Below are 18,600 nucleotides of genomic sequence, written 5' to 3'. Positions count from 1 at the left end.
AGTTGTCCTCCACACATTCCAGAAACCTCTCTACTCTCTACCTACTTTGACAAGCACCCCCTCCTCTCTGTCCTCCAAGTGGCTGCTCTAGGACCAGGCCAGGAGAATGGATAAATCCATCAATAAACATCAAGCTGAGCCCTGCTGTCTTAGGAGAGATGGGAGTACATGTGAGCTTTGAAAAGCCTCCACCCACATAACCTCCCCAAGTCACACTTTGCAGCACAGGGCCATCACAGAGGCTGGCTGATTAGAGACCCAAAACCAAACATGGTCAAGCCCAGAGACAGGCAGGAATTGGGGGCACAGCCACATGCAATTGCTGCCAACTTTGCCATCTCCCCAGACTTCCCCGCTGCCACCCTGATCATCTCCCCATCCTTACCTTTCCAAGTGTCTTTTTTTCCTCTTTGTTCTGTTCCTGCTTGGCCCCTGACACTCAGAAGGAGAGGAAGAAGAGCATGCCAGGTGATCTGCTCCCACTTTCCTGGACCAACTGAAAATCTAGAGAACTGCATGTTCAGCAGTTCAGTTGGGGGCATCCTAAGTTTGCAGGACACTGGCATGCAGGTTGGAGCCACTCCTCAGGCATGTACTCAGTGCAATAATAAACTGCAGCTTTTTTTGAAGAATACACGATGAAAACTATGTATGGGAGTCTGAAACAAAGATACTGCAAGAACAGACAAAAACAAACCCAAACAGAAAACTGTCTGTTTTTCAAAATTATTTCCATATTCTCACTTAATAATCAAATAACAATTAAGCAAGACAACAGACTCATCATCAAATCCAAAATTACAGAAGTGTCAAAACGTATGTTCCTGCATTAAGTTAAAACAGCATGCTTCAATCTGCTAAAATTCTCTTTACATAAATAAATTAAACCCAGTGACATTTTTCTTAAAGCTGACCCACTTGAGTTTTCAGTCCTGGAAATTGTTATAGTTTTTAACGTTTTCACTTCCAAGATTGCTCTTCTTTTCAGATAGCAATACCGTCACTACTAAAATTTACAAGCAAAAGCCACCAGAATAAAAAGTGTAGACAGAGGAAGTCGAGAACAGTGTCAATGAAAGAGAAGTCTGAGAAAAACAGCTGATTAGCAGAGATATTACAACTCTCAGGATTAGGTTATGCTGTTTCCCTACTTTGATTCTGTTTATATGTTGCATCCCCTTTTATGTCTTTTGCTGAAAAATTGTGGAGGAGGAGAAGCTCATACTGAAACTGATAAATGCCTTTGCTCACACACCTGAGAACTGAAGATATGATGTTACCTCTTTCTGCAGCTGTTTCCCCAATTACTTGTGGCTACACCAAAATACAAAGACTAGCAACCTTTCTATTGATAAGCCAAACAATATTTCTGTAAAAGTCAGAAATACGGACATACAGGAAAGCAGAGAAGGCTACAACTAATATACTGAAATAAGGATACTTTCAATCCAATTAATTGTTCCAATGGACACAGAAAAATCGGTTAAAGCTGAAAAGTCTGTCGATTGGGGATTTTTGCATTTTCTATTAAGCTTTAAGGCTGCTGTCCCTAAGTCTCATTAAATTAATAGTCTTGTCTTTAACTGTGCAAGCAAAATTATACAGCATTAGACGTCCAGCTTGACATTTTGTGCAAGTTATAGCCTGTATTGTAAAGTTGAGCCATAGTATATGGCAAGTCTGGCTAAGATAAGTTTGACCACAGTTGCTATCTTTTGATGCCCGCAACTGTGGCTTAGGAATGACAAGCTAACATGGTGTGTAAGACTGCTAAGATTTCACTCAACCTCTTTAAGTGTAACACAACAGCACCCATTCCATATCCTCAAAATATTTTCGTTCTCCAAGTACTTTACCATCTTTGAAATTTTAAGAAAAGTTGTTCCTCCTCCCTCTTTTGTTAGAATACATGACAGCTCTTCACATATTGTAGCAGCTGCTGAAGAAAAATGCTTTTCTATTAAGTCAGGAATGTCACTACTTGGGTCGTAAGACAGCAGGCCTTCATCATTTTTGGAAAAGTTATCCCCAGGGAAAACCATCAGCATGTTTTATTTCCACACTATCACTCCATCTTTCTTCAAAGACAACCATTTGAGTAATGCTTCAGTCTTGACGATAGCGGATAGAAGAAACATATGAAATTAAACACAGTGCCTACCAATGGAGTGCTAGATATGAGTTAAGAAAAAGGGAGGAGGGCAAAAAAAAGAAAACCGGATCATTATTCCATTAACAGTAATTACAATACAGATTCAGGATCTAGGAAACATTTTTATATAAATTCCAGAGAAAGTGTACACAGAGAAACTGTTTACAGCAGTACACACAGTCGAAGAATGGAAGTGAACACTGTACCAAAATCGGTGATGTCATAGTTACTGAAGCCTACGGAGACGCAGGCTCTTTGGCACGGAAAGGAACGGCAATTCACCTCATTACCCACAGGCAAGATTTAATTCCCACCACACTTGTGTGCTGTTAAGATTTTATTCTTCTGCCAAAAAACCCAGCAAAAGCTAAAATGCATTCTGTCCTTTCCCTTCTCCCAAACACTGACTTGATCACTTCTTTTAAACCAAGTTAATTTAAAATTTCATAGAACAACAGAACTAACCAAAACCAAATTAAAGATGTTAAAGCGTTTATTTTAGGAATGCTGATAAAAATAACATTAACATCTTTAATACTGTACATGTGTTTAACAGATAATATTCAGCAAGGGAGGTTATTTAAAGCATACAGAATAAATGGGAACTTGCATTAGACCAGAATGGCGGGAGATAAGAGCTCTTTACTTGTTGCATCACACTGGCAAGCAGGTAAAAATGCTCAGTGAAACACCTCTATGAGAAGAAAGACAGAGAGAAAAAAATCACATTATGGAAATATCAAAAGAGCAGTAAAAGGTTTAAAAAAATACTGCTTTCTTACTCTACTGAATCTGGCTGGAATGGAGGTACATGTCTTCCTAGCAGCCAATATACAGTGCTTTGCTTTGGATTTGCAGCTACAACAGTGCTGGTAACACACCAGTGCTTTGGCTTTTGCTGAGCATTGCTTACACAGCATCAAGGTTTCTTTTTTTCCTCACTCTATTCACCCCAGCAAGTAGGCCAGGGTGGTCAAGAAGCTGGAGGGGACACAGCTGGGACAGCTGGCCAGAACTGACCAAATGGATACTCCAGGCCATCCAACAGCACACTCTGCGGAGCAGGAACTACCAAAAAAATACCTGACGGGAGGGTGGGCAGAGGTCTGCTTCTAGGAGGTGGCAACTCCCTTTGCATGACTTTTTCCCCTTACCCTCCTTTTCTTCACTTAAACAGTCTTTATCTCAATCCAAGAGTTTTCTTGCTCTTGCTGTTCCCATTCTCTCCCTCATTAAGCTTACAGAATAAAGTGTTCACAAAGACTGATGTTTCTTCTTAATATAAGCATACATAAGTATGTTTATTTCAAGAATGACCTTCCAATTTTGCTAACCAATGTAATTTCTTTTTCGAACCAGTGACAAATCAAAAGTACACATTAAAATTTCTATGATTGAGTTCTATGCTCCTCTCTTTCAGCTCTTAGACATTACACTCCAGGAGATCATTTTCTTCAAGGGAAGAAAAATGGGGGAAAAAACATCCACCCAATTCTCACACTATGGTAATACACAAGGATGTGCCTGATACATTTTCTCATCAATACCTACATCAGCTATTTATGCTGAGCAAAGGTGTGCTTCCATGTTGCCTTTTATTTTTATGAAAAAGATAGAGTGGGGAAAGAAAATCTTTATTTAGGAACATGGGAACAACTGTGGCAGTTATGACTGAATTCAGACACATGATTTTGAGTATTAACCATTCTATATCAAGTAACAAAATACAGCTTGAGGAGGAGGAAAGATAGTATTTCACACTTAAATGTCACCATAGAAATCAGCAAACATTTCAACAAGCAAAAGCATTTATTAAAAAATTAGTTCTATTTAGGTAGAAGATAGGAGAAACATGTACTTCATGAAGTCTTTATCCACTCCGAGTTCTGCAGCCAGGAAAAAAACAACAAAAAAACCCCAACTACTTTGGAGGGAAGAAAAAAAAAATAGAGCCCAAAGGGCAAATGAAAACAATCTTCCTGTATTCCGGAGTTACAGCTCTAGTGAAAGGTTCTCAGCTTTATTCATTCTCAAATCTGCTGTAGGGATTATCAGAATCCTGGAGAAGACCTGTAAAACAAAACAGGACTGCATTTATCATTTTCTTACCAGTATTACATAAAAACCTTGAGTTACTGACCTTAGTGTACTAGCTGCTCCATATTACAAAACCAAAAGGCAACTCTTGTGTTGTAATAGTTGCTCTATTATCAAAACACTCAAGTACAGTAATAAATTCAAAGTTTCTTACTTCTCAGGCTATAGTCATGAACAGGTATTTCATGATTTAGCAGGGAGAGAATGTTTATGACAAATTCTTATGGAAAAGGCCTTTTTCATTTGTGAAGTACACTCTACATTTGTGAGAGTCAAGTCTACAAAAAGCTATGCACAGAGATAGCTCAGGAAGAATATATTCAGGCTGGCTGGTTTATAAATTCAAGTTACTATAACATCCTCATTCTTTTAAAATGTAAGGCACTGCTATTTTGACTTAGTTCTGCTTTGACTATACACAACCATCTGTCATGTTCAATCGCTTTACAGCATTTCTGCAACAGGATAAAAATCTCTAGATCACTTCTACATCCACTAAAACCTCTGGGGACCACAACAGCATCACTTAATCCAGGTTCCAGTATGTTTCCATCATGAAGGTTCTTAATGGCTTTAGCAGAATACTGTCACAGAAAGCATTGCAAAGCCATTCAATTATGCTGAGTGTCTGGATATTCATACCATCTTCTGTAAGGCTTAGTTGAGCAACTGCTGTTCTATACAGCAATTATTTAAAAGAGACTTCAAACCACACACGAGATTTGGGCTAGACAGGAGTACAAACTGAAAATAAAAGAAGCCCCATAAGAGTGCAGAGGCTGACCCCGTGTTGTGAAAGAACAGGAAGTCTGCCACTATCATTCCCACCAAGATTTTTATACTGATGCCTGCAAGCCTAGACTCTTCTCTAGTTTGTTTGTTTGGGGCACAGAGACAGAAGACAGCTAAACCAAACAACCTCAATTCACATTTTTAGATTGACAATGGTGGAAGAGAAAAATTATGCTGGTAACTGCTGAATCTTGTGAGAACTCCCCTCAGACCCTTTTACACCATACCTCTTTTCCATGTGCACCTGCACACAGACATTGAACATTCACTGTTCTATCTTAAGGTCAAAAGCCAGTGGCACTGAAGGCAGACTGTGCTTTTGTCTACCTTGTTACAGTTTTTGCACTTCTTTTGAACTGCCAGATTACATATTAAGACGTCCATCAATTGTGTTAGTAACTCCTAACTAACTACTTGAAACCAAACAGCAAATACTAAGGAATAAGTATGAAAAATCCTACAATTACTCAAATTTGTAAGCTTACAAGCAGTCAAATTGTAAAGGTTAAAATCAAAACCAGCCCTCATACATAATGGCCCTTACTTGTCAAAGAAGGGGTAAGCAAGCCAGTCTCGTTTATAAAGCTTCAGCCAGATAACATGAAACACATTCTATTTACCTTATATAGTACCTTGTATCAAAGGTACTACCCCTTTCTGTAATTACTTTTTTAAAAAAAATAATAATCTTTTAAGCATTTGTGTGATAAGAATATGATTAAATCACAGCATTGTCAAGAACTATCTACAATATTTTGAGTTCTTTAATTTTTAGTATGTTTTAAACTTTCAGAAAGCAGTTATTTCTCAAATTTTAATCTTGCTTTTCCTGCGTTTAAACAGAGTTGTAACATCCATTAAGTCTACTCTAGCTGACAAGTAAGCTAACACACAATAAAAAAAGCTTTTATCCTTGGCCTGCTGTTCAACCTTTAGTGCCTTCAGGTAACATTCCTGCATTAATATAACCCCAACCCAAATGCTGAGAAGAAATATTTACTTTACCTCCGGAACACCACCCCCATCCCCTCCTTCCTGCAGACATGTTAATACTTTGGCAGCTAGGACCTGTCAATACTAATGTATTTAGCTACCTGAAAGACAACTGGCTGATTCAATTTTTGACTTTTTTTTCTGCAGTACTTCAGTATTTCACCACTTCCAAATACAAAACATCTACAGAACATTTACAGAAAATTAGCAACAGCACTAGAAATGAACAATTTTTTATTACAATTGGCATTGCATCAACTCCTTGCACTCAAGTTTTACTCAGAAATCAAGGCAAACAAATTTTCCACAGTGGCAAGACGTGGTACCAGATTCCCTGGCAAAATTACCTTCGGTTGCATACTTCTCTCTACATAGCTTGCAAGTGCTTATTACATTTCTCTTGCATTTCATTCAAGATACATACTTGACACTTGCTAGGTATGAAAGTAGCACAGTAACACACTAGACACTGTTCTCTTATAGCTTAAACAGCCAAAATCCAACACAAACAATGCCAATTTCAAATTAATTAGAGGATGGTGTAAAACCCCTGATAAACTTTTCCTACATCACTTTGAGGACCAAATATTTGTTTTTCCTTTCTCTGCCCCAAAACACTTGGCCAAAAGCCATTTTAGATACCTAGTGTTTCTATTTGAATGTGTCATTTTTACTTGTTACTGCAAATGTCTCTCCCAAGACTACTTTCTTCAATTTTACTGAATTATGTTTAGGAATGAACTACCAATCAGGCATTAGTACATTTAAGTTAAAGTTCTCTAATCTGTTTTACTGTATAATAATGTAACTAAACAGACATTAATAACTATGGGTCAATCCAGTGTGAATATTATTGGTCATGACTTCAGAAATTCATCTCCCAGGAAAGAAGGTACTGCAAGAGAAATGGCAAGCCCTCCTGTCAAATGAGGATAAGCACAGAGGTTTTAACACCCGCTAGACCTTGCTCTCAGTCTTGATCTCAAGTCTGCATCCACCATTTAAATTTCTTTTACCCACAGCATTTTAAGGGTGTCGTAAGATTACAGTAAGAGAGAGATGGCAGCTCATCACTTGCACCAGTACCTGCTGAAGTTGTATTAGGCTCCAATAAGTGGACAAAAGCAATCTAGGAAGACATAAAAAAAAAGGAGCTTGACAAAAAGCTCCTGTCAGCTGCCACAGCTGCTCTTAGCTGCAACACTCAGAGGAGCTGCAAGCCTATGCTAATTGGGTAGCACGTCTGGTTCAACTAAAGCTCATGTGCTGCCTTGAACCAGACATGAGTTGTCTCTCTTGACTGTTTCCCATCTGACATGAAAGAACTACCCAACTTGTAATTTACACTTACAGGTTCAGAGAAGCTAGTGTTTGTAGCTTCAGGAGTCTTGTTTGCATTAAAGTCCATTACATGTTACTGCTGAACTTCAGTACTGACACACAGGACACTTACAAGAACTTCTAACATCTTCTATTTATGTTCATTTTGAGGTTAATATTTGATCTGCTTAGCAGTATTTAAGAAAAACTCAAAAACTTTGAAAGGTAAGGTAGTCAAGTATTTTTCATTACCTTCTGTGAAGTAATGAGCCTTCCTAATAAGTATGAAATGACAAAGCAATTATAAGAAATTAATATTTTCCAGCATATTCATTTGTATTATATACTATTCTAACTATGGAGCTTCTCAGTCATTGAGCTCTGACTCTCATCACGTATCAGCACTACCCAAAAATAGAATTAACAAGTGAAACACATGTGGCTGTAAATACTGAGAAAAAAAAAACCCCAAACCAACTAGCTTGTTGTGTGTCTTCAACCCTTATTACGCTTTTCCTCTTTATTTTTAACCCCCAGATTAACAATTCTATTCTTAACAAACCAAACAGCTTTAAGCATATAGCAATACAAGGTTTCCCTGCTTTGCATTCAGAACACTAAAGAAGGTCAAGACAAAGCATCTCTCCTGAACAGAAGGAACATTTACTGTGACAAACTACTGAATATAAAAATCAACATCTCGCATAAAGGAGCTAGGATTACATATCATTAAATTAGCTGATCAAAACCTTTGCAGAACTGAAGCAAGTGGTGTGCAAACCCAAAATCATGAAAGGCAATAATTTTGTAAGAATGAAGAGAAAGAATCCTTCCACCAATACCAGGCAAAATTCTGAAATAAATAAATAATAAAGCAGCTTCTCACTAATGCTTTACTGAACATACAATAGCAGCAAATGCAGCAGCAATTAAATTGCAGTCCCTTTGTATACTACACAAGCCACAAAACAGTCTAAATTCTACTTTAAAATTTCCTAACAGTCAACATATAATTTGTGTAATCATATTGCATTCATATATGTGAAGCAAATGAAAAATACTATCAAATTGTGCAACAAAGAAATAATTCCAAGTGCGTATTCCTGGTTGCTAAAGCTCTCTATTGCTTCCAATGCTCCCAAAGGACTGTGGCTGGAGTGACACCTGCAATGCATTATAAATGTGTAATTACCATTTAAATGGAGTAAGGAAAGCTGGTGGATGAAATGGGAAAAGGCATTCCCTTAACGCCAACCAAATACTGAAATTTCAGGCATGATCATCTTAATCTACACAGTCAGGTTAACAAAGTCATTGTCATTCTGCCACTCATCCATGCCTACTTAACAGAGAATCCTCTCCACAGTGCATAAGAGTGTAAAATAATCTAGTGTCTCCATAATTATTTGCAGCAATTCATATTAGATTATGTTTAATATGCTAACATACATATTTACTAGACAGTGAAAAATGAAGACAGAAGATCCAAGGCTATAGCAAGACTTACTGTATTATTCCTGGCCAATTTATTTTGACAATCTTTTCTCTGCAAGTTTTCAGAATATAAACTATACGCAACAGTAAAAATATATACACCAGCAAAAATATTTAGGGATTTCAGAATTTATATCTATTTTGTTTTTAACTTTTCATCAGCTAGTACATCCCTTTGTTATGGTTTGAGCTAAACAGAACCAGTTCTGTTCAGTGATTTTTGCTTCTCAGTTCAGTCTCTTTTAAAGGCTGCACCCTAACCCCGTGACATATTTAGAGATGTGCCAACCACTCATGAGTTAGGTTCTTCTTTAGGACAAAAATGAATTATGGATAATCCAGGGCTCAAATCAATATATCTGACAATATACATTAATAATCGCATATGCAATAAAGTAAACACGCCAATAAATAAACTTCTGTGTAGAAGTTTGCTTTGAAGTTTAAGTTTTATAGTTGAATTACAATATTTTGCAGGCAAGCTACATTGCAAAATATAACTGCATGAAGCAATGAATATGCCTGGCTCCTTCTAAGAAGGTACACCTTCCCTCAAGACAATGAATGTACAAACTTGCTTTTAATTAAGTCATTGAAAGATGCTTCAAGTGGAGGCAAAATGACAGTAGTTCTCATACAACTGTGTGCATAGTATAGTTACAAGCAAGATTAGCTGAATTTGATGTATTCCAGAGACACAGAATTATACAGTTATATTCCTCAGGAAACTCAAGTACTTCAACAAGATCCAACAAAGCATTCCACAAAGGTCTGAAAGTAAAGCATTCGAGAGGCAACTGTCTTCACTGAAACGTAGGACCATCCACAGATAAATGAACTAGTTTCACAAGCAGAATATAACTGACTGCAGCCTTTTGAATCATGACTTAACGCCAGTGCAGTGCTCTGATACAGTAACTGCCATACTGAATTCAGGATCTGGTTTATTCCTCTTAGTGTCACTGCCTCAAGCAGATGCAGAGTTTAACGCATATCTGTGCAGAGCGCTGCATGTTACTTGGGAGACATAGCCACTCATTGAAGGTCTTCACCAGATCTATCTCAATGATTCAGACTTGTTGAGATTGACTCTAAGGTCTCTTCTAAGGAGAAACAAACACAAAAAGCTTGTGGTGTTTTATGTTATCATTTGGACTTCGATGTTTTTGTTGGGTTTTTTTGGCTTTGGTGCTGTTTTTTTTTTTAATCTGGACTATTGTTGTCAACCACTCAAACCTCTTGAAACTGAACTGGGATATAGAGTCAATTACCCTATAAAATACCACAGGACTGAAAATCATGACTGATTGTTAACCAAAATTACTTCTAGTTTTTACAACATTCTTTCTTCCTGCAGTTCAAGCTCCACAGTGAATTTTTCCTCCATTCCAGCAAAGAAGCAGACTTTCACAAACATTCCCTAGACAGAGAATTCCCTGTTGAGATTGTCTGTATCACTTGTGCATCAGCCAAAGGGCAGGCTGCAGATTCATGACAGCATTTCCAGACTCTGCCAATCAGTTTAACAAGAGGATGAAAATCAAGAGTTTTGAGTGACTGTTCAGACCCCTAGAATCACCTTCTTTGACATTAGTGCAATTTGCATAATAAAAAGTGTGGCATAGTTTTAGCATATCTGTCTCTGAATACACAGTACTATTAACCCTATGAACAACTCAAATGAAAAGTGCAAGCGCTGACAAGCCTAGATAACAAGAGCCTCCTATCCAACACAGCAGGGCCTACAGTCTTGCAATATGCTTCTACTGGACCACGGTTCCACTTGAAAGCAAAGAAACAGCATTTTTAATCTCTACGTTAGGCTGCATCCTCCATGCTTCTTCAAGCTTGATTTAACAAGCTTGCTATCAGTTAGTCAGTCTTCCCTCCTTCAATAACCCTGAGTCTACTAGCCAATTTCAACTAGATTGGTTTAATCACATTACAGAGCAAGCAAACAAAAAACCCAAATCAGTACTCTGGCTTAGGAAAAGACAGAAAGAACTACTTATTTTAATGAACATATTTAAATGCCCTCCCCAAGCAAGCAACCTTCCAGCACATTGTCTCTTGCCTAGTGGGAGATCTGCAAGAGGAGAACAGGGACATAATAGTGATGAGATCAGGTGTTCAGGTGACAGAAGACATGCTGCAGTAGGAAATTGGGCTTGATTACTTCTGCTGCTCATAAAGCAATTTGTTTCTTCTGTGAATTTTAATAATAATTAGTAAAAAACCAAATCAATTTAGATACTGAGTATCAAAACAAGATTGCCACATACCATACTTCTTACGTATTTCATCATGCTTCATTTTTCTTTCATGTTTCCTGCAAGAAATAAAGGCATCGGAAGAACATTCAGACTGGTTTGAGCCATAAGCAAAATATGATAATTACAGCTGAGACATGGTTTTAAATTCATGTGCAATTACAGGTTTTTTTAAAAACAACCACGTATCAGTTACACATCTTATTTTCCTGTATACACTTTATGTATCTTTCAGATTCTCTAACTTCTCACTATTCAATAATGCCAAAAATAAGATACATTTGCAAGCATAAAGAAAATAGCTTTTTCTATATAGAAGTAGTGCATCCACACACAGGTACACATATACACAGTGAGGTATATACTTTAGAAGGAAGACACAATATTGGAAGATTTCCTAATGCTTTTGAGCAGGGAGCATATTTATAAAATTTAGCTGTGAATACAGTGTGCTTCAGAATCCTAATTCATTATAATAATTCTAAAAAGATAAAATGTGTGTTCCTGTTGAAATATTGCGCAATATAAAATGCCTCTAGTTATGTTGTCTAATCATAAGACAGTTTTCAAGACTGCATCTAACATTGCCAAACTTAAATTATTCACATAAACCAACTGTCTGAGAAGTCAGTTTCTTCTTTCCCTCCTTTCTCTTCTCTCCTTTGCACAAGTGAAGGGGGAAAAAATGAAGAAAGCTTAAAAAGAAATCATTCAATCATCCTTCAGATAATTTTTCTTCATTTCAAAGGGCACATCTATATTGCTTGTTTATAAACAAACAAAAAAGCTCCTCCACAACTATTTCACTAGGATCCCTATATTTTGAGGTAAAGACATAGCATCTGGCAAAACAACGCTCCTCTAAAAAAAATAAATAATAAAATACAGTTTGTTGCTCCTATCAAAATTCAACCCAGTTAGACAAGTTGTGACTTTCACCCACTTCTAATTTGCACATATTCAGCAGAACTGACAGCTTAATTCACCGAAGATCCCATCTACCTTATGCATATTCCACCTCCAAACAAATCCTACTGTTAATCAGATCCTGTGTGTCCTCAGAAGCAATTATCCTACTTCCTGTGGAGCTGAATAGCTGAACTGGGCTTTATCTGCAATGGTACTTCTGGAAAGCATGCAGATAAAGCATGGTGAGAAAATCAAACAAGACAGACCTTACACTACCTTACCCTTGCACTACTACTTCCCTGAGATATCCATCTCCTTTGTACCCCTTTCCACTATTAAAGGCAGCACAAGAAACAAAGGAACCTGGCCAAACTGCAGGAGGAGGAGGAGCTGGGGAAGCAGTGTGATGGAATGAATACATGTAGAGGAGGGAAGTCAGGACTGAGAGCTTGAAGAGAACAGAAGAAAAAGGGGGGGTCGAGTTTACCTACTGAGGGTAACCTGACCACAAGAATCCTGCTTTGGGTGATGCATAAGAGGAAGACATTACGTGAGGCTAGAGATCTCAGAAAGAGAACAGAGAGATTCTGCTTAAAGCAGCCTTCTCCTGCGTAAAGCCAGTGCTTATTCCTGCATAGTTTCCACGGGATGCTGTGACCTCAAACCTGTTTTTTTTCTAGTGGTACTAATGGCACGTTCTTCGCTCTTTTGCATATTCTGACTGAAATAACGGACACTCACTGATGCAGTTTCAACTGAAACCTCACAGCAGTCAGTTTGAATCTGCCCTGAACACAGAAAGCACTAGGTATCTGCATAAGAAGGGTAAGGGGGTAGAAAAAAGTAAGTTAAAAAAATCCATCTGTGTAGGCTTTAAACCTCAGAAACACTCTAGGCTATTTGAAACACAACAACCACCAAAAAAAAATCTACAATTCTCAGATTGTTTAGGTTTGAAGGGTAAATATCATATTAATATTTGTGAAACATTCTGACTTTGACAGGCAGCCACAACTGTATCATATCACCCATGACTAAATCCATGTACAATAAACAAGACTTAGGTATACATCAGCTGAGAAGAACTGGACAATTCTGAACAGGCAGTCACAGACTCAGCCTCCCAGAGGTGGCTTGCTGCATTGTTCAACATCTTACATTATGATCAAGTGAAGTCACTTTAGAGTCTTCTAAGTTGGTTCTGTTTCTTAATACTACTGCTACTACTCCTTCTGCATGCTAAATTCTTGGTTCGCTATGCGAGTTGTCCCCACTTTTGTAAGCCAAGAAAGTATTTTTACTAATACTAACAATTCACATCATGATTTTCCATACTTGGTTTTCCAGAAGTATACAGTCTTTCTTTTCCTTGCCCCCTTGTCTTATTCTCCCTTATCACTGCACTACCAAATTATACTTGGCAGTTTATCTCAACTTCTAGCATATATTATGGTTTATAAATTACATAAATCTAACATAAAAGTACCACATATTCACAGCTGTAAATAACTAAACAAGGCTACCATAAAAGAATCACTGCTTGATGCTGTTTAAAAATTATTTTTCACATTAGAGGTGACATGAAGTCAAACAAAGGACTAAAGCTATGCAGTAAGAAACCTGTTTTCTTTCAGTATTTTTAGTCAAAATCTGAACTCCAGATTTCCTTCCCCTCCTGCCTCTCACTATAAGTGCAAGCTCTATATTTCACCAGTGATTTTCAGCCTTCTCAATAAAGTGACAGCTAGTTTCTTCCTTTTGAAGACAAGCAGAGGGCAAATGTCATTACCCTTACTCTTCATTCTAGCAGCCATTTAGGTATTCCAAAAAGACATTTCCTAAAATTCAGTTTATTATGGACACTTAACACAAATTTTAAACTTACAAAGCAGACATTTACTCTGTGCCCAAGAAGCTGAAAAAAATTTAACTGCTGCAATTATCTGGAAGCTTGCATTAATCACACACTAACAAAATTGGGCCCATGAACTCTGGTTTTACCATTCACTAATGGAACCACGAATTGAAACTCAGACTAGCCCTGTTCTCCTACTCTAGTTACCTAAATACCTACCCAGCCATTTTTAGAAACTGCGCAAAAACTTCTAAGTTGTAGAAAGGAAAGATCACACAGCACAATACATTGGTTTCCCCTGCAGTGTGCTGGCCACAAATGGCTAGTGGAGAGTGTTAGTCTGTTCTACAGCCTGCTGCTAGTAATTAAACCTCCTAAGGACTTAAAGAAAATAAACAGGGGGTGGAGTAAGGTGTTCTGCTTGCTGGAAGCAGCCTACTCCCCATGTTTTCCCATGACTCTACCAAGCCCTCTGCAGCCACTCACACAGTAGGTACACGTGTTGAGAATGCAGGAAAGACCCCCAGGGCTGCTGCTGAGCTCTCTCCTGCAAATAGAACAGTTTTTCTGTTTCACAGACACAGTCCTGAGACACTTTGGGTAAGAGCTGCTGCTCTGTGAGGCTGCAGCAACCACTTTCACAGAGCAGTCTGCTCCCAGCAATCCTTCTTCCTAGGCTTAATTCGGGAATGAAGTTGGTCTTAGCTCTGCATTGCTTATTGCCTGGTGCAACACCACTTGCTCTGTGTGTGCACAGCAAACACTACACTCCACCAGTATCAGACTTCCTATCAATTAACTGTGCCAAGAATTTAAAGTCAATACACAAATCACAGGGGAAAGGTCGTGGTGCACAATCATCCCTATGCCCCTGATCGTGAGCCTTTGCTTTACAATAAACATGAGCTCTTGACTTAACTGAGCAATGTAGCACAGCATTAGCAATATACATTTCACTACAACAAGGCACATGGTTTTGACATACAACAAAATGCTGATACACCTCTCAGTATCCCGCCTCTTTGGTGAAGGACAAGAGCATTACAGGAGAAACACTCATCTTCACACTAGCACTCTCTGTGCTATGACAGAGGTGAATGAACAGGTGGAAAATTTTCTTTTTTTCCAATCCATTGCAGGTCTTCAACATCATCTGTCTGAGAAACTGTGTGGTACTACTATGCATAAGCATCCTTCCTAAACCGGCCACCTATTTCTTACCCTTCTGTACACATAGAATTATGACAGTTTCAGCTCACAAATGACAATGATAATGAAAACAAATTTGCATCCATTCTCTTCTTGCATAAAGTTTGACACTTTTTTACAATCCTGAAAGAAGTACTGCTTTCTACACTGTCCCTCAAATGCTTTCCTTGCTTGTCTTTGATCCCTGGATTCACGCTGTCCTTGCATCCTGTAGATCCCAGCAATCGTATGGATACGCACTCAGACTGCTCACTGAACTCACCCATCAGACCAAAAGACCTCAAAAACCCGCAGAAATGTGAATAGCTTTTTTGCAAAACCAATTTGGCATAGCACAGAGCTAAGGAATATCGTGAAAGAGAAGTGAAAGTGTTCTTTCTATCAGCAGCTCTCAGTTGTATCAGAAGTAGAGTGCCTTTAGACACAATCTAAAGGGTTAAATTAACGGCACCATTAGACTTAAAAGTAAATATTTTCAAAATGGTAATTCCAGCTCAACAACATTAAAAGACATCTGAATTCTCATCTTCTCTCTGCAGAAAGTTTGTTTAAGGCTTACATGTTCCTAAACAAGTGCAGAATACACATTACGGTAAGTCTGTTCTGTTAAAGTAAAATTTGTGCAAAACAAAGACAAACGGGCAAGTTTAAACTTTGTATTACACAGCTAGTACAAAACCAAAATAGATCCATCAAACTGCTAGTATGCAGTAGTTCTAAAAAGAATTTAAAATCACAAAAAAACCCCAACATTCAAGCTTTGCACTAAGTCAAGCTCTGAAAAAGTCTTTGTTGTTAAACATCCCCATTGTCTCCTAATTCGTTCCAATGTCAACAAGTTTAGGAATTGTGCACAAGGCCAAAGGACACAACAATTTAACCCACTGGACAGAATCTAATCTACTTCCTAACATTACAGCACCTACTTCAGAACTGAAACTATTGTCAGATTTGGGGCAAACAGTTGCACATCTGCTTATATAACCTGGCAGTTCAGAACCAGAAAACAGATTTGCATGTTGTTCAGATAAGCAGCTCCTGCCAGAGACACGAGCAACAGCAGGTACATCTGTAAGAGAACCTTATTGTCTCCTACTTTTGTGCCCAGTCAGAAACATAATATGTTTGTGCAAATCAAGCATGTTTGCCTACCTGCCTTATCTTCTTCCACACACTTGTAATAGAGAAATTTACTGTCTTCATGCAAAAGCTCCACAAGAGGTCTTCTGGAAGTATGCCTTGCTCCCTGCAACCCCTGCTCATATGTTTGCTTTTGGCTGGCCCAGAGCACTTGTACCTGACAAGTGAGCATCAATCTATTCATTCCCTGTTCACTTATGGAAATACAGGCTCCTAGTCAGGTTTGCAAATCGCATATTAAGCCCCTTTATGGAAAGACCTGACATTGTCATGCCTAACCTCCATAATGCATCTTTGTTTACTATTTTGTGTATTCTTTAGAATGGGAGAACACTCCTACATCACCAGGAAGTGCATAGCTATAAAACAAGTTGTCAAGACTTGCCTCTGAAGAGACTGTAGTCTTCGCTCCTCTGTCTTTCTAGCTAGCCGTTCTTCTTCTTCATCTGGAGTACTAGAAAAACAGGGCGGGAAGGAAAGCATAAGATTAGGGAAAAGCAACTGCAGTGCTAGGAAATCGCTGTTTAGTCATTTTACTTATTTCCAGAAAGGATTTATAGGTGCACCTGAAATAATATTTTACATGGCTGTGAAGAAGTATCACTGATAAGTGTAATTGACAAGTTTGTGGAATTTTGGAATACCCAAATGCTTCACCTACAGTAGCAATATGCTTTTCAGGTTCCTCAGGACAATTTAAAGCCTCTTGGGAACAGGCTGCAGACTGCTCCAGAAGCAGGACTCCTACTTGCTATTTTTCTCACATGTCACACCCCATTTTAGAGTAAGCGTACTGCACATGCACAGTTAGTTCACTGTTGCCCCCTGAAAGAAGATTGATGGTTCATAAGCTTTTGATGCCAGAACAATTTATCTTTCCAACAACCAGCACCATCCAATCTCAAGCTGCCCCCAGGAAAACAGTCTGCATGAACTGTCTTGGCAGCTGCCTTCCCTCCTCTGGAATAAGCAAGGACTTAGCCGAGCGCATGAGCTCTGTGATTCAGGGAGATGCTGAGTCTACGCAGTAAGTCTACACCCAAGCTGCGCACGTGCAGATACGCTCTACTGAACATGTACACTTAAGCTTTGTGAGCGGCCTTGGAAAACACTCAGCTTCACATAACCATTAGCCACACCATGTAAGAATTGTAGAACTCTAAAGCAAATGCCAAACAATATTTGTCTGTTACATTTTTCCCCCAACAGAATTAATGTAAATTCTTCAGGAATAGTGAATGGACACCTACCACGCTTTCCTGAGTGCTAATCACTCTTCAGAACTACACAATACCTAGTACACCTGCTAATAATGAGCAGTTGTAGTACCACGCATCATCAACAACCCTCACACAAGTTAAGCAAGAGTGACATCCAGTGGTTGATTATAGCATGTCATCACAGACACCAGGAATGGAAATCTGAACTCGATTTCTCCATCTGCTCATTCAGTCCATACAACTCTTTGAATATCTCATTTAAATGCAACCCAGTAATTCAGAACCCATGTAATGTTTCACATAAAATTTTCTACTTCCTCATTTTTTATTTCCCAAAAAAGAATTAGAAAAATCTAGGGAGAGTTTAGCAGCAAGAAACAGATGCTAAAGGTCAACTATAATGGAAAACAGTGTTAGACCCTTTTGTAAAACTAATCCGTTCCCCACATTAGCATGTCCAAGAAGACTAGCAGCTCCCACTCTCGGGCACCCTCTGCAAAATTGTGTTACTGGAGACCCCAGTATCTTATAGCTATGCAATACTCTCACTTCTCATCAGTGTTGTAAAATATAAAGCAATTAAATAAACAAAGTGCTGGTAGAGGATTCAGAAAATGTATTCCCTGTAATTAAGAAAAACATTACATATCTTCTGATTTTTAGACACTTGGAAGAAATTGAGTTTTTCTTCAAAACTCAGAAAGTCTGAAGCTATACAAACAAAGTGGCTGTTAAACTGAAGGAGTTCAAGACAGTCTATTTAATATAGTTTAATGAATATTTACATCTCAAGTACATGGAATCTTTAAGTCCAAACCCAGGATAAAAATAATGAACAATGCATCAATAATCCTGGGATTCCTGTGGTAGGGGCGGACTCAGGTGAGCCAGCGACACTACTAATGTGTGAATTAATGCACCTAAGTATTCTTTGTGTTCAAGGAAAAGATAAGTGCTGGCTTCTTGAACACTGAAACCCTGCGGCTTAAAAACTCCCAGAAGGAATACTAATGCTTCTGCAAAACAAGGTTACAGCTGCGATCTCAGACAATTATATGTCAGTAAAACAGCAATACTACATTTCTACAAGTTTTCCTATTTGCAATTCATTTTTTAAAAAAAAAAAAGGTTTCTTTTGTGGAAAAGGAG

The 18,600-nt window shown here is 38.3% G+C and overlaps 1 protein-coding gene across 1 annotated transcript in view; it reads right to left on the bottom strand.

Annotated features, from left to right (window-relative positions):
* Positions 1-11,130: 11,130 nt before the first annotated feature.
* LOC104273275 (pituitary tumor-transforming gene 1 protein-interacting protein-like) overlaps positions 11,131-18,600 on the bottom strand; it is a gene marked incomplete at both ends in the record, with an annotated part of 16,092 nt that continues 8,622 nt past the window's right edge. Inside the window, 3 exons of the mRNA XM_009868546.1 lie at positions 11,131-11,177; positions 16,617-16,677; positions 17,848-17,871. Of these exons, the coding sequence (XP_009866848.1) occupies positions 11,131-11,177; positions 16,617-16,677; positions 17,848-17,871 (132 nt within the window). The remainder of the gene's footprint in view (positions 11,178-16,616; positions 16,678-17,847; positions 17,872-18,600) is intronic.

Source organism: Apaloderma vittatum, unplaced genomic scaffold (assembly GCF_000703405.1).
Source record: "Apaloderma vittatum isolate BGI_N311 unplaced genomic scaffold, ASM70340v1 scaffold37734, whole genome shotgun sequence".
Classification (NCBI taxonomy): Eukaryota; Metazoa; Chordata; class Aves; order Trogoniformes; family Trogonidae; genus Apaloderma; species Apaloderma vittatum.
The sequence above is the reverse complement of the archived record's forward strand: the minus strand, read 5'-3'. Positions and strand labels throughout refer to the sequence as shown.